The sequence below is a fragment of the Lentinula edodes genome (assembly GCF_021015755.1).
Source record: "Lentinula edodes strain Le(Bin) 0899 ss11 chromosome Unknown C8R40scaffold_17, whole genome shotgun sequence".
Classification (NCBI taxonomy): domain Eukaryota; kingdom Fungi; phylum Basidiomycota; class Agaricomycetes; order Agaricales; family Omphalotaceae; genus Lentinula; species Lentinula edodes.
The window spans coordinates 120,813-136,076 of record NW_025764323.1 but is presented as its reverse complement, the minus strand read 5'-3'; the positions used below and the strand labels follow the sequence as shown (position 1 = coordinate 136,076).

Below are 15,264 nucleotides of genomic sequence, written 5' to 3'. Positions count from 1 at the left end.
GCGTTCGTTGTCTTGTAAAGTCCAGTCATCAAACGTGCAAGCATGAATGCGATGAAAATCTCACTGTATTAATCGGCCCATCATGATAGAGAAGATGAGCCTGGTTGTCCAGAGTTGCTTTCAACTCAGCATTTTTGAACTTTATTGCTCTAGAATGTGTCTTCCTCTTCTTTTTTGAGGCATCCTTCACTGCGGTGTCTCTTTTGCCTCCAGCATTGTGGGATTTGACGCGTTTATTCTTCGACATCAATCGTAGAGAATTTGAAGGAAGAAGTAGAGAAAATTGAAATTATGTAATCGTCGCGCTTCTGCATCTCCTCCCACTTGAAAATGGCGGACACTCCCATTTTGAGCGTAACACTTCTCGGAGCAGGCCAAGAGGTGGGCAGGTCGTGCTGCGTTCTACAGTATCGAGGCATAACTCTTGTCTGTGATACTGGTATACATCCCGCGTATAGTGGTATGGCTTCTTTACCGTTCATTGACGATCTAGACTGGAGCACTGTCGATGCAATTCTTGTTACCCAGTCTGTCTACACTTTCCCTTTCTGTATCTCCACTAATACGAGCTTCAGCTTTCACTTGGATCATGCCGCTGCTTTGACCTACATTACCGAAAAGGTATAGTCTTTGCGCAATCCATGTTCGAGTTACTAACAATCCTCCAGACTAATTTCCGAGATGGCAAAGGCAAAGTTTACATGACCCATCCAACAAAGGCGCTTCACAAATTCATGATGCAGGATTTTCTTCGAATGAGGTCCACCTACTTTGCTAGTGCTCTGAATAACACATTGATATCCCGTATGCCTTAGTGCTTCATCTTCCGACGCGTTATTCTCTCCTCTTGACATGACGATGTCACTCTCCTCAATCATCACGATCTCTGCACATCAACTCATCACACCTTGTCCTGGTGTCACATTTACGCCTTACCATGCCGGCCATGTTTTAGGCGCGTGCATGTATCTAATCGACATTGCTGGCCTGAAGATTCTGTATACTGGTGACTATTCCCGTGAAGAAGATCGACATCTCGTCAAGGCTGAAATTCCACCGATCCGTCCCGACGTTCTGATCGTTGAGAGTACTTATGGTGTCCAAACACTTGAAAGTAGACCTGAGAAGGAACTCCGTTTCACAACTCTTATTCATTCGATCATACGGAGAGGTGGTCATGTTCTTCTTCCTCAATTCGCCCTTGGTCGAGCTCAAGAATTGCTTCTTATACTTGACGAATATTGGAAAAAACATCCCGATCTTCACAATGTTCCAATTTACTATGCCTCCGGTCTTGCTCGCAAATCCATGGCAGTGTACCAGACATATATTCATACCATGAACTCAAACGTTCGGTCAAGATTTGCGAAGCGTGATAACCCCTTCGTTTTCAAGTGCGTTTACTTCTCACTTCTGTCTCGTTGAACCACATCTTGACATTTAAGATTAGACATATTTCGAATCTACCACAACCTAGAGGCTGGGAGAAGAAGATAGCAGAAGGGCCACCGTGTGTTGTTCTTGCAAGTCCTGGGTTCATGCAGTCCGGTCCAAGTCGGGAACTATTCGAGTTGTGGGCTCCCGATTCCCGTAACGGTCTCATCATCACTGGGTACTCAGTCGAAGGTACACTAGCTAGGGTGAGTGGAGAAGTGAAAACCTATATGAATCTGTATGTACTGTTTGAAAAAATCAAATTTAATTCATTCTTCATTTTCATGTTCACTGATTGAGTGAATGAAGTCAGCGGTTTCCCCCTTTTCCAATTCCGTTGAGCTATCTTCAATCATAAGTGCTCATTATATCTTCACATTAGGATATCATCAACGAGCCGGACGAATTTGAGTCTGTCAAAGGTGGAATGATACCGCGAAAAATCTCGGTCGAGTATATTTCATTCAGTGCTCACGTCGACTATTCTCAAAACTCGGAATTCATTGAGGCGATCAAAGCTCAACATGTGGTATGCAATTTCACGCGCTTCATCTAGTGTGTACTAATCTGGTCGTTAAGGTGCTGGTTCATGGAGAGCAAAATGCGATGGGTCGTTTGCGGGCCGCAATGACCTCGCGTTACAAAGAACGAGATGAAGACGTCAAAATTCATACACCACGGAACTGTGAAACATTGGAATTGTCATTTCGCGGTGAGCGAGTCGCGAAGGTAATTTTTATTTCAATCGTTTTTTATGCCTTTTGAGCGATGTTTTATAGGCCATTGGTACGTTAGCCGACAACCCACCCCAAACAAACGATGTAGTGGCTGGCCTCTTAGTGGCCAAAGACTACTCATACACTCTACTTGATCCTCGGGACTTAAAAGACTTTGCCGGTTTATCCACCTGTACAGTTAGCCAGCGTCAACGAATATCACTCGGAGTCGGTTGGGAGTTGATTCGATGGCATCTGGAAGGTATGTACGGTAAAGTGGAAGACAGTGTCGATAGGGAAGGTGTTTCTACTATGCGAGTATGTTTCTTTTCATATCCAATCACTTGGCGAAGGCTCTGATTGGGAATGACGACAGGTTATGGGAGCTGTAGATGTGAAACGCACTCAAGAACACGAATTAACGCTTGAGTGGGACTCCAGTGCAAGCAACGATATGATCGCGGATTCAACGCTTGCTCTTATAACAGGAATCGACAGGAGTCCCGCGTCTGTCAAACGTGAGCGTTCTTTTGGTTGTTAGAAGGATATTCAAAAAAACACTGCTTGGTTGAATTTAGTAACCAGTCACTCACATTCGCATTCGCACCCGCACACCAAACATCCCCATGCAGAAAAGGAATTCGACCAATTTGCAAGAAATCAAAGTTTGGCTAAGTTTCTCGAAGCCCATTTCGGGGAAGTCGAGCTCCATATTCCAGACGAATTGGATGAATCTGAACAAGGCGAAGATGAACATGATGTCCCGTCGCTGTTCGTTCAACTGGACGAAGCGGACGCGACCATCAACCTCGTCTCGTTGGTACGTGCTACCAGATCCGGCCAGACAGTAGTGCTGACTATAGTCACAATATAGAACGTCTCGAGCAACAGTGAAAACCTGAAGAGGCGCGTAGAGGCAGTTCTCGCTATGGCTATTACCACCATAAGCCCGTTATCAGAAGCTTTCATCACGGTGGCGCCAACGTCTCACGAAGAGGCTACTACTGAAAGGGAAACAGTCAAATCGGTCGTGATACCTAAAGAAGAGGCGCTGAGAGCGGAAGAAGATATCTCTAATGGAGAAATCCACAGCAAGGCAGGAGATGTATGATAGATGTTGCTACCCTCAGGCTGGAAGCTGGACGATCCACACTGATGCTTGATCGATGTAATCACAGCAGAACAGAGTAGAACACCTTTCTTCCAACACGGTAACCCGTCGTAGTGTTCATGACATATTATGTTAGTTATGTGGTAATAATATACAAAAGACATGCAAAGGAAATGGGAGGCAATCGATACACAGTTTGAGAAAGAAGAGAAAATTTAAATTACAATCCACCGGAAAAGAACACGACGAGTCTGGGAAAGGAGGTTCTTCATCTATGATTGATACTTTAAAAAACATCAGCGTGGCTCAACTAGGGATCTGAAAGAAGCAAACCTCCAAGAGTGGTTCATGGTCAAAGGCCTCCATTTCGCAGCATATGTTATCCTCTTCCTCTCCTTTTGATTGAATATCGCAATTGTCCAAGTAAGTCCAGACTCTACGAGCGCAAGCGCTGCACAGGTCACCATTAACCATAGCCCTACATGCATTTGATATTTCGGAAACACATCCATTGCTTTGAGTACGGTTGCAATCACAGCGACACAGATGCATAGAGTCCAAGCCGCTGCCGTTATGAACCCCCATATGACTCTCAACCTCGAAAAGAGGCGTTCAGACCCATGAGGCTCGACACGAGCTATCCTGAGCATCGTGATATGATGAGAGAATGTGGCAACGAATGTGACTGGTATGGTCCAAAGAAGAGGCGAGGCACTCAGGATTAAACCAGCAACCGCAAGGACGGATATAGCTATAGAGATGCCTATAGATGAGAAAATGAGAACAGCGACTGGCTGAGGGAGAGCCTGCATCTCCCTTGAGTAGAGGGGAACAAAGTTAAGAAGATCAATCTATTTCCGAGCTCAACATTTATAGAGAACGCAACGCCACATAATCAGCTACGCCGTGACGACCTGAGTTAATCACAATCTAAGCCTCGGTATCAGAGAGTTCATCTAAATGTTGATCACATTAGGTTGTTCGTGAGTTGAAGTCTAGCCTCTGTCCGAGGATAATTGCTACGGCATCTAGAGCCCAAAGGACGATAATGTCGCGAGTAGCGTACGTACAGCTTTTTATTTCCGGAATTCGGAAGAACAGAGGATTCGGGCCATTTGAGCTGAATATGATGTTTATGCAGCCGTCGATCATCATCATTTTCTGTGCTAGATGATATCTTTCAATCTTGTTGGTACTGTTTTTTTCGCTATCAAAGGCGCTGAAACTGTTGATGCCTCGAAAGCATTATTAGCAATAATTTGAAGGTTGAATTCAAAAGAGGGAGAGTTCTGCACTCAACATTTTCTCAACGTCCCAAATTTGAACCATGGTGAAAAGTACGACCGCAAATGTTCGAGGCGTCTGCGAATCAGAGTGCGATTCAAAATATTCCGTTGTATTCACATTTTACAGGATCATTTGCAGCATTCATGTGCGGAACCGGAGGGAGACGACGGCCGCCGGCGGGGGCAAAGGCTACTAGTACACCACAAAATGTACTTCAGTTTGATCTCACATCAATAGTCTAGGATCTAAGTCATGTAATAAAAAGTGTGAATAATACCTATTAGATCACCTGAAAATGGGGTCAAAATGCCACAAGCAGGGATCCAGGTAGCTGTTTGATGTTAGGGCAAGATGTAGTCAAAGTCTGGTTTTGGGTGAAATTTGATGTCAGATTGACTGGGACATCTAGGTATATGAGACCCTTTTGGAAGGTCCATCAACTACATCCATCTTGAGGTCAATTTGGCACCCACTTGGATCCTCTCTTGACTGCTTGGAGCAGGACCATTGAAGCTTAGATACAAAATCAGTCTGAGCTTGTTTGCACCCCGCTCATAGCATGTTCAAAGCATCAATAAACTCAAAGAATGTTTTAGTGACTTAATTCTCTCAAAGATGTATCTAATGAATTATCTCCGTTTGCGCTTATTATGAAATCCAGATTCTGGTTCCTCACCACCGTCATCTCCATTCTCATCACTATCATCATCATCCTCATCACTCTCTACCAGTTCACCAGCATTTTGAGTATGATTTCCTGCCATCTGTGCATTATGTTCCTCTCTTTTTTTTTGTTGGCATCCCGTGTCTCCTTGCGTTTAATTTGTGTTTGAGTACGTTTTGATGTCTGCGAGACCCGAAGTTTCTCTGCAATTTCATAATGGTATGCCTCTCGATCATTGTGTAGAGTCTGAGGGGCTGTAAGCTCCCGAGGAAGTAGCTTGCGGATTAAATGTGCATTATGGAGTGCATGTGTATTGATAAGATACCAGTCATCATTTTTTGTGTTCAATGAAGCTAGTTCTCGATGAAGTTATCTGATGCTCTTGAATAATTTGTCGAGAGCCTGAAGCTGTACATTGTGCACCCCGACAATCATGCTGTACAGATAGCCGGAAAAGTATATCCTTATAGCCAATAGCATAAGATAAGTTGGGCAAATTTAATTTTGATTTGTCCACTTACAGAAGGTGCAACTACAACATATTTCGATAGGACTTCACTTTGAGACCGGTACAGAACTGGCATACCCAATGAATGATGCTGGGCAGCCCCAATGATGAATCTTTCAATGGTAACATGGTTTGCTGGAGGCACTAACTGTGGTTTTGGAGCAGGGGAAAGAAGCTCAACAATCCGGCCAATGATATATCCCTGTAAGATAATACCTCATAAATATTTTTCAGTTTCTGCATCAATCCACTTACATTATCTGCTTCTTTTGCTGTAACCCAGGAACCAATCCTACAGCTATCACCTGTCTGAGCAATTACAGAGAAATTGTGATTCCAAAATATCCAGTCCTCATCCCGAATTGATGATGCCTTAGTTGAAAACCAAGTGATAGGCTTAGTTTTTGCCTGTGCCATTGGCTTCATAGCTCCTGTATGAGTTAAGTTTTCAGCAAGAGTTTAAATATTGAATTAGCCATACCCTGCCTGACTGCCTGTGGGGATACCCATCCTAAATGGCGTTGAATAATTGGATGACTGTGTAGTATATTCTGAACTCGGGTAGTTGCTTGTATCCATTCGCCCACAGTATTGCTATACCAGAATCCCCCACTGAGGATATGCTTCATACGATCCATTCCGGAGAATTTCTGTGCAATATCTCGGCTTGGGGCTTGACCATTACTGTAGACTGAGCATAATCTAAATTACGAGGCTGTAGTTTACGGAAGACTCGTCCTTATGTAGGTCGCGTCATGCCATTTCGCTTTGCTTACTTGGAAGGAGTTTCTCCATATATGGTACTCAGTCACATTCTGTTGGAATACATTCATTTAAATGTGACCGGCACGGGATATCACGGGACTGTCACCCTCTGTCACGATTACTTTTTCTCGTCTCATTCGGTTACTCCCTGTTACTCCATAGATAGTTTAAGTTCATATACTTTTATTCTGCTTTTCTCAGAAAATCAATGTCGGCGCCTGAAAGGCGCCCCTGTTTTTTGATTCCATAATATTCAATTAATATTTAATAACCCACAAGGAGGGAGCCGAGTTTTTGCCATGCACGGTGGTGCAGTGGCCTACAATCGCATGTACAGCATTGAAGCATTCAAACCCCTCAGTGGAATTACGGATAATGGGGCCAAAACGGCAAATATCAGGAATGATATGTGGCAGAAGGTGCAGTTTGACTTTCTTGATAATTTTTGCTGGATCAACTGCTGCAAATGCATCAAGGGTATTGCCTATAATGATATCAAGGTCACCCTGCCCATATACACATATATATTAGAATACATTTCCAAGAGATGGAAAATTGAATTTTGTACCAGATATTGTTCCATGTTGTCAATCTCATGAACCCAGAGCATAGCACCAAGCTCACCCACAGCTTTGATCAAATCAAACTGCACAGGGGTAACCATATCCTGTACATGGAAGGCCATTGTTTGCATCAAAGTTTTGAAATGCTTCCCTATCAAATTGTTTCGGTATTGCATCATGTATGCTGCACGTAATGGGGGTACTGTGAGTCCATCAAGATCAGTTGACTGTAGGCGGACCACAAAGAATGCCTTCTGCTGATCATTCAATGATGTATGGAACATGTACCAAACATATTTAATGACACCAAGCAAAATGGTGTGCAGGATCTCAATGGGGGTATCCTGAGTAAGGTCTAGATCTATATGCTATACATAAGTACCTGAAAAATACAGAAAAATGCATAAACATACTGGCAATGTCCAAGATTGGATTGATTTTATCACCAGGTTGGTTTTTTAGCCAGGTCTCTAATTCAATGGATATTTCTTCAGCAGTGCGATTGGGATTTTCATGCTTCATCTTCTGTGATTTCTCAAGCAAAATATCAATCCAGTACTGTGCAACCTTGTCCTTTGTTCCTGTACTGCGTTGCAGGTCAATCACTGTTGACTTCACTCCCAATGTAGCAGCTTTCAGCTGTTGGACAATTCGATCACGAGTCTGAGCTGCCGAGCGAGCTGCTCCAGTCTATTACTTGAATAAAAATCTCAAAATTAGATGGAAAATTGAAACTCCACATACAGTGTATAATGAGTGGTAGCCAGAATTTGACTCTGTAACTTCATGTGTTCCTCCTGCATCACATTTATGACAGAGAAGATTGGAGTTACCACCTGAATGGCTAGCTTCTTCAGCTTGCTGGGGATTGTCTCCAGGAAGTCCTGGAACATGGACTCGCACACCACACATCTGTTTTGTATATGCATTGTAGCAAAGAATAGGCTTGACATGTGTTTCACTAGAGGTAGGTGAGACTCAACAGTTATCTAGGATGCAAGGAAAAGATACAAACTTAATTATCTCTTTCACTGCAGCAAATTGTTCTGGGGAAGTGGCATTTGGGGATGTTGATATGAATTGTACAAAATATTCTTGTTGGATTAAGCGCCCCGGAAGATTGGAGTTAACAGTATACATGTTGATGTGTTTGTTGTACTGCTTTGATCTGTTACCAGAAACATCATCAACCCACAAGGGATAAAATACATCATAGAGATCATATCCATCTGGGACAAGTTTGCGAGATGGGTGTGGCATTACAGGTATTGCATGTGGATCTGGCAATTGAATTAATGAATCTGTTATATACATATCTGAATTGAGCTCACTCACCATTCCAGGTCATTGGGAGACCATTCCGCAAGGTAATGATATCAAGATAGTTGAACTTGAAATGTGCTGCTGGAATAGAATTTACATCTGAAGCTTTAACCCAATTCCCATCTATTCCTTGAGTTACAGTATGTGCATCAGCACAGATGATACCACCCTGTTTGATCCAGGAAATAGGAAGTACAAAATGGTTGTCATGAAGTTGTGCAACCTCATCAATATAAAACTGCTTCCCTCTGGAGGAGTACATTGATGTATGCTGAGATGGTGAATATTCCTTCCAACGTTCACACTGCCAGACTTCAGAAATTGGTCCATCTGTCTCCTCTGGATAGAAGTTGAGGTGAGGAGCAATGTGTGGATTAGAAAAATTCTTTGGAAACAATCATTAATATATGGATTTCCAATCAAAATAGTAAGCTGCTCACCCTTTGGACTGCAGCCTTCAAATCATTGACATGGAAATGATTTCCCAGCATTGAAGTGAATGGTTTTGGCTCACATCCTATAGCTTTCTGAAGCTCAGACTGCATTTGACGAAAGGCATAGTAGGATGGTACGTTTAGAACCCCTGCCTCTTTCAATAGCCATATAATAAGTTTGAAATGAGTGGTAGAGAGCCGTAGCCGGGGTAGGTTATCCATTACATCAAGCAACATCATCTTTGACCAGCAATAAACTATCATCTCCCTTATGAAGCATAAGTACTCACTAATTTACTTGGATAGGGTGCATATGCACCAACAGGTTCGGAGCTAGCAGCTGGGTTGAACAGGTTATCATCTCCTTCCAGTTCATTATCCTCAACTATAATCAGTAGGTGAGTGATCAATAGCACAGATGCAGTAAATACATACATCCGAGGTTATGAAGTATCTCAATGATATTAGTTTCACTAGCATCCTCACTCTCTTCTCCAGAGCCAGAAAGAATCTCTTTCAAGATAATCTGCTCAAACTGGAACTGTATGTCTTCTTTTTCCCTTGCTGGGTCAAATGGTACTGGTGACTGCAAACCATTGAGAACCAGCTCAGGCACTACATTAGAAATGTAGTTTTCTGAAGAAGAAACAAAAGATGGTATTGGAGGTTCCTCAAGCATATCCATGCCTTTGCTTAGTTGAGATGAACCAGCATATGACTGTTGTTGTTTTGCTTCCTTCTCAAGCTGTTCCACTTGTTTTGCCAAATTTTGTACATGTGTTTCAGTTGAGCAATGTCGGAGTGCTATAGAATCACCTCTCTTCTGATAATGACTTGCTTTGCTGTGTGGAGAAAATGTGAAACAGAGTGTGCAACGCATTTTGGTATCATCATTTGGATGCACTTCGAATCCTGCTTCATACATCAGAGATAAAGCATCAAAACCCATTGTAGCACCATATACATACCATCTGATACAGGCTTTTTTCGTGCTCCCATTGCTATTAGAGTGATGTAGATGAAGGTAGTATGGAACAAAGCAAAGATGCATCTGCTCTATATATGTGATTAACCCCGGAACTCGGGAGCAATAATCCCACCACAAGGCAATCATGATAAGCAATGTCCGACATGCTTCCGGTACTACAACTACACTTGCATCTATTTGCTCCTTTGATTCTATGAATATGCTTCTATCTTGTTGAGGTATCAAATTACTGCTGGCTCCCAAGAGGTATCCCCTGCAATAAAAAGGCAAAGCAGTTGTCCATTAAATTGACCAGTGGTTTCAGTAAATTAGAATATGGCCTCTCGGCCATTCTAGTTCAATATGTGTTTCAGCTCACTTAAACCCATCCGGTCTCATTCAAAGCCAAAGCCTGCAAATTACTTATAATTCTTCGCTTTGAATTTTTCGGAACATTTCACCCATTTTTTGCTATGTCTGCACTTGACCTTACCGTCATGGACCCGACTCTTCTAACCCCAGCCCAGCGTATCATGCGTGAAATGCAACTTCAGGCCACTAGCCAACCCCCCACCAACAATACCGAGTCTGATGATGACACTTTTGACACTTCCGACAATTTGCCTTCACGCACACCACACATGTCAATCTCAAACTCACAGGCTGAGCGACAGGCTATTCTTGCCACTGCAAATAGTGTGAAGACGGAGCTTGGTCTCTCACAAAAGTATAGTGGTTGGCTCGATAAATTTGTCAATGTCCGTGTTTTTAAAAAATTTTATATTGCCATTTCTGATGTTCAGTAGTCCTCCTGCGCAGAACAGGTTATTCTCAGTGCTGCATTCAACCTTTACAATGCCCAGCTACTAGAGCGCCTTGCCAAGGCAGAGAAATACACTATCTCAGATGGTTTGAAGGTATGTTCCAATACCATATCATTTAACCTGTTTTCAATTAGCCATAGAAAATCCTCCAAAACTATTCCATGGTTTTTCTCATGAACGGGCATCTCTCATCCTATCGGGGTCCCATTGCCGATGCTCTAATTGTAAGTGACATAATTGATGTAGGTTGGGTGACCTGAATTTATTCCGTAGGGGGCATTGCGTGAAATCGGATATGAGGAGATTCCACGTTCTCATGACATTGCCAAGCTCAATGTTATCCGCAGGCTGTGCAATGAATTTCTTACTCAGGATCGTTACAATCTGAAAAAGAAAGTAAGTATTGTTGTGTTCATGCCCTCTGCATGCTCAGTTGTTGTTCTAGCTTGATGCATCTGTGAAGCCGAATGCTCTGTTTGCAAATATCGCACTTCTCGCTCATACCTTGTGTAAGAAGTTCAATATTCCAATCACTATTGAGCTCCTTTCTCGGCTTGCAGTTTTGGTGAGTTTCTTTCAATGTTCAATATGTCTGTTCCGATGACATTTCACCAGCGTTGGTCCCTCAAGCAACATCCAGATGCAAATGATGAAGATTTTTGGCCAAATGTCGATAATGACATTGCTCAATGGCGGGGACCTGGCGGTCTCAAGAATCCTGACAATGTTGCAATATGGCAGTACGTCTTCAATGCATTCTTATATTCAATTTGCTGTTAACTATTCCATCTTGCAATATGGCAGTACGTCTTCAATGCATTCTTATATTCAATTTGCTGTTAACTATTCCATCAGAATGTTTAAGTACATCTACGAGAATGATACAAAAGAGTACGGAACACCCGGTTCTACTGATATTATCATCATTTCAAGCTCAAGTCTTGGCAATGACAATCAACGGGATATTATTGACAAATGGGCAAAACAGGTGCAGCCGCCAAGTAACACCGACAAGGGACGGAAACGTTTGAGAATTGACGAGGACGAGCCAGAGGATGAGGAAGAGGGTAGTCCCGAGCATGTGGCATCTGATGGGGGTTTCAGCACTGGAGGAAATGGTGGGAGTAGTGAATTCAGCACCGCAGGTGACAGCGGCAGTGGTGGTGGATCCGATTAGACAAAATGCATATATAGACCAATGCCAGATTACTCTTCGTTTATATTGGGTGTTTGGAGAACTGACTTAAGCTCATTCAACTGCAAATTATGAGGGAAATGTTTGAAATAGTATACATATTGTATAGGTCACCGAAGCTATTCAACTGATGCTTGACCCATGACAAGCTCAGGTTGCGTATGAAGCATGATAGAGACAACCTCCGAGCTCATTGCAAGTTCATTACTTTTATGACTATTGGATACAAATTATCATAGAGCTGATGTTGAGGAAAGTGTCACTATTACATATAGACTTATGACCAAAGGAGAAGAATAATGACATGGAATTAAGGTCAAGAATTAAGTCAATAATATGTAAAGCCTAGACATCGATGCCAGACCGCAAGTCAAATAGATATCCAGTTGATTGTCCCTATAGTTGTTGATTTCACCACAATACTTGAGCTCGGGGTGATTCTACTTCGAGGTCAGCTCAATACACACTCAGTGATACCACACAGGCCTGACTACCAAACTGGGGTGTACACTTCAAGTTCGCATTGTTGTGTCCTGTATATTGAGGTATGAGATATGTATTTCAGCTGATGGAGAACTTGAATGTACGTATTCTCAGCACCAATTCTAGGATATGTCTTTCACTACTCTAAGCCTTTATCGACAGGATGTGACATGTCCATGCATCACGTGCCCACGAAGGACAAACAGTTACTCCCAGGTTACTCCTTGTTACTCAAATGGCCTCGACTGGCCTGGGGACCTCTCAAATTATAGCAGGAAGTCTGGTGGGACAGCGTTATTCGGAAGAGGACTCGCTTTGAATACTGTAAACCAGCTGTGGACAGTGAAGGGACTCTGGGCTTCCGATGACACTCGGATCTCTCTTTTGTCAACTCGACGCGCTAGGAAGACGAGACAGAGTTACTCACCGAACAAAACACATTCTCGTTTGCCTCAAATTTCTGTCTGTATCAATTCCATTTGCAGAAAATTTGAACCGGGTTTCCCGGAAGTTGAGCCTTGCTAGTTAAACCTAGTTTGATAAGGGAATTGGCGACTCGCAGGGAATAGGCAATGAGGCACAGAGAGGCTGAAAGAATGATACAGTGCTTTGCAGATGCTTTGCATTGACATGTTCGAATTCTCGCCACCGACAATTGAAGCAGTTCCGGGTCTGCCGTACACCAAGCAAATTGGCAATTTTCTCACAATGAGCGCGCGCACTACCCCTGATGAGATTGCCTTGAGCAAGAAAGGTGCAAAAGTCTTCGCAAAGCACTTATAGTGTGATAAGATAAGTAGCTTAGAGACTATATACTAAACTGAACTCACTCCTGCTTGCATGAAGTGAGTCCCCAGTTCTATAAGTCAAATCTGAACTTTGGCTGGGGCTTGGCCCTGCGGGTGGGCAACGACCCGGACGCGGTAAATCAAGCCGGAGCATTCCGTACTCCGTTTCGTTGAATATTTCAGCATCCTTAGTCGAGCATCGAGCATCCTTATCTCCAACCTTTCGGCACTTCACCTCTTATATGGCTTCCTGGTGTAGGGACCGAACATTGAATCGGAAGGGAGGGCAGGAGGGAATTTACGAATGTGACCCACAAGATGCGCGAAGGCAATGGGAGACAGGAGTAAGAGATCTGAAGCGCTCAGTGCGCGCTAAGTCGTCTCTCATACGTCGGCCTTATCTTATCTTATCCTAGAATGAGCTCCTTTGTTTGCTCATCACGGAGTTCGAGAACCATCTATGTATTCTATACCCTCGGCGTATTCGAAAACTTCACCTGATTCCCTTTCACTCTGAAGCAAGTTACCAGGCCAGACATGTCAGATCGTAGCTTAGCGGTGCAGTCGCGAACCCAAGCCATCCAAGGTCGGTTCATGAGAAGCGAACTTTCAAAAAGTAAAATGCATGTATTTGAAGCACAGAAATCGACATCTTCTAGATCTGTAGCGTACCATTATTTGATACGAGACAGCTTTTCTGTTCTTTTACAAACACGTATGTCCAGCCCTTCCTCTTGTAAAACCTCCATGATGGGAGGAAATACATGGAGACCCATGATGTCTAATTCCCACATATTCACCACGATGTTCATTCGACGAATGCTTTCAACGTGATCTGATCGACGACGGGACCGCACAACAACCGCTAAAATTGTCAGATCGAATGCATATATATCTGCTCGTTCGGTGAGCCCGATATCCAGGGTATGGAGCATTGGTACCAATGCCTCCTGGTTTTGAAGTAGTGGCAGTATTGTCAGACTTGACCAGACGCGGAGACGAGTTATCGTTGAAACCGATTCGAGAAAGCGCATAAGCGAGTGATCTATCGTGTTACCAGATAGTTCAAGGTACTGAAGTGAGCACGCCGAAGAAATTAATACGGGTCGAAATAAGTCGAGAATTGGGGTAAGGACAAAGGGGCCGGCAAGAAGGGCCAATTCCTGGAGATTCGGAACCTCAATAGTTGTTTGGGACAAAAGCAATGAAAGGTCATGAGCAGAATTCCTAACCCGTATGGTCCACTTTTTGAGTTGTTTCAATGGAAGCGAGGGAATAGTGGGCCAAGTATGTGTACGATCAAAAGCAACATCGCATTCAATGAGGTTCGGACACAGTAACATGATTTCCAAATGGTCGATGGCATGTGAGGCATCAGATCCAATGTAGGTCGTGAGCTGGTTCCAAGGTAGTTTGAATACGGAAAGACTCAAAGTGTCAAGGTTGATCAACGTGTCCAGATTCGGGGCACGGAAAAAGACTTCGTATGCAGTGGAAGGGTCTTCGAACTCGGGAGAATCATCGGATTCAATGTCCCAATTTCTAGAGCGCAGAGAAAGCTCTTTGAGTAATGGCAAAGAACAGAGCTGTATCTCACGCTGCATCGCCAGCGTATCCAAGAATTTTATAGACACATCCACGAGCTCCACGGTCTGCCAGCGAGCAGACGTACTAGCCAGTGTGGTAAGCAATGCAGAACCACAGTGATGTCCACAGAATCCCAGCGTGGCAGTGATCTGGAATTGGAGAGGGCGGTTGCCGGAACGGCCAAGCCAAGCCTGCAGTACATCGACTGCAGAGTCTTTACAGCGAGGAAGTCTGACGTAGAAATTGGACCACAGTTGTGGAATAGATAGCGCGATGAATCTCCATCGGCTGCACACTTGCGCAAGCACCCAAGGCCCTTTCTTTAAGTCAAATATATCCGGCCATGGAGGAGACACCGTGATCTCGTCATCATGACTCTCGAGGGGATCATTCTCTGCTGACATGGTGAGCTCGAAAACAGCATAAAGCAGTTCAGGAGGAAGTGAACGAATACTAGTGGGCATTTCTTGGGAGGTATCCAAGGCAGAAAAGATCAAGTTGACGCAAGATAGAAACCTGGGCCCTTTAAAAGGCCTTCGGAATGAGATGGAGGAGTATATCCGGTCAGATCCGGGTCTGTAAAATGTGGGCAGCAGAAAAACAACAACTAAGCAC

At 43.6% G+C, this 15,264-nt stretch overlaps 5 protein-coding genes across 5 annotated transcripts; 2 read left to right on the top strand and 3 right to left on the bottom strand.

Annotated features, from left to right (window-relative positions):
• Nucleotides 1–330: 330 nt before the first annotated feature.
• Nucleotides 331–3,261, top strand: C8R40DRAFT_1045334 (beta-lactamase-like protein; the record flags this gene model as incomplete). Its single annotated transcript, XM_046224296.1, has 11 exons — nt 331–527; nt 576–621; nt 669–760; nt 816–1,394; nt 1,451–1,640; nt 1,817–1,963; nt 2,014–2,163; nt 2,214–2,468; nt 2,527–2,668; nt 2,729–2,970; nt 3,025–3,261. The coding sequence occupies 11 exons, from the start codon at nt 331–333 to the stop codon at nt 3,259–3,261; spliced, it is 2,277 nt and encodes a 758-aa protein (XP_046086437.1).
• Nucleotides 3,262–3,265: 4 nt separating this feature from the next.
• On the bottom strand, nt 3,266–4,278 carry C8R40DRAFT_199855 (uncharacterized protein). Its single transcript, XM_046234317.1, has 3 exons — nt 4,233–4,278; nt 3,595–4,175; nt 3,266–3,545 (listed from the first exon to the last, which is right to left on the bottom strand). The coding sequence occupies exons 2-3, from the start codon at nt 4,071–4,073 to the stop codon at nt 3,530–3,532; spliced, it is 495 nt and encodes a 164-aa protein (XP_046086436.1). The 5' UTR covers nt 4,074–4,175; nt 4,233–4,278; the 3' UTR covers nt 3,266–3,529.
• An 899-nt stretch (nt 4,279–5,177) lies between these two features.
• Nucleotides 5,178–9,754, bottom strand: C8R40DRAFT_1272362 (uncharacterized protein; the record flags this gene model as incomplete). Its single annotated transcript, XM_046234069.1, has 15 exons — nt 5,178–5,359; nt 5,386–5,565; nt 5,627–5,675; nt 5,734–5,922; nt 5,976–6,151; nt 6,202–6,422; nt 6,840–6,991; nt 7,054–7,409; nt 7,462–7,738; nt 7,793–8,009; nt 8,064–8,328; nt 8,384–8,756; nt 8,812–9,045; nt 9,096–9,190; nt 9,241–9,754. The coding sequence occupies 15 exons, from the start codon at nt 9,752–9,754 to the stop codon at nt 5,178–5,180; spliced, it is 3,480 nt and encodes a 1,159-aa protein (XP_046086435.1).
• Nucleotides 9,755–10,245: 491 nt separating this feature from the next.
• Nucleotides 10,246–11,773, top strand: C8R40DRAFT_1069372 (uncharacterized protein; the record flags this gene model as incomplete). The annotated part of the gene is made up of 7 exons (XM_046226101.1): nt 10,246–10,530; nt 10,579–10,689; nt 10,737–10,820; nt 10,870–10,992; nt 11,042–11,161; nt 11,212–11,336; nt 11,452–11,773. 7 exons carry the CDS (start codon nt 10,246–10,248, stop codon nt 11,771–11,773), a joined length of 1,170 nt encoding a protein of 389 aa, XP_046086434.1.
• Nucleotides 11,774–13,417: 1,644 nt separating this feature from the next.
• On the bottom strand, nt 13,418–15,252 carry C8R40DRAFT_199515 (uncharacterized protein). Its single transcript, XM_046234316.1, has 2 exons — nt 13,735–15,252; nt 13,418–13,668 (listed from the first exon to the last, which is right to left on the bottom strand). The coding sequence occupies exon 1, from the start codon at nt 15,111–15,113 to the stop codon at nt 13,737–13,739; it is 1,377 nt and encodes a 458-aa protein (XP_046086433.1). The 5' UTR covers nt 15,114–15,252; the 3' UTR covers nt 13,418–13,668; nt 13,735–13,736.
• Between the last annotated feature and the right edge of the window lie 12 nt (nt 15,253–15,264).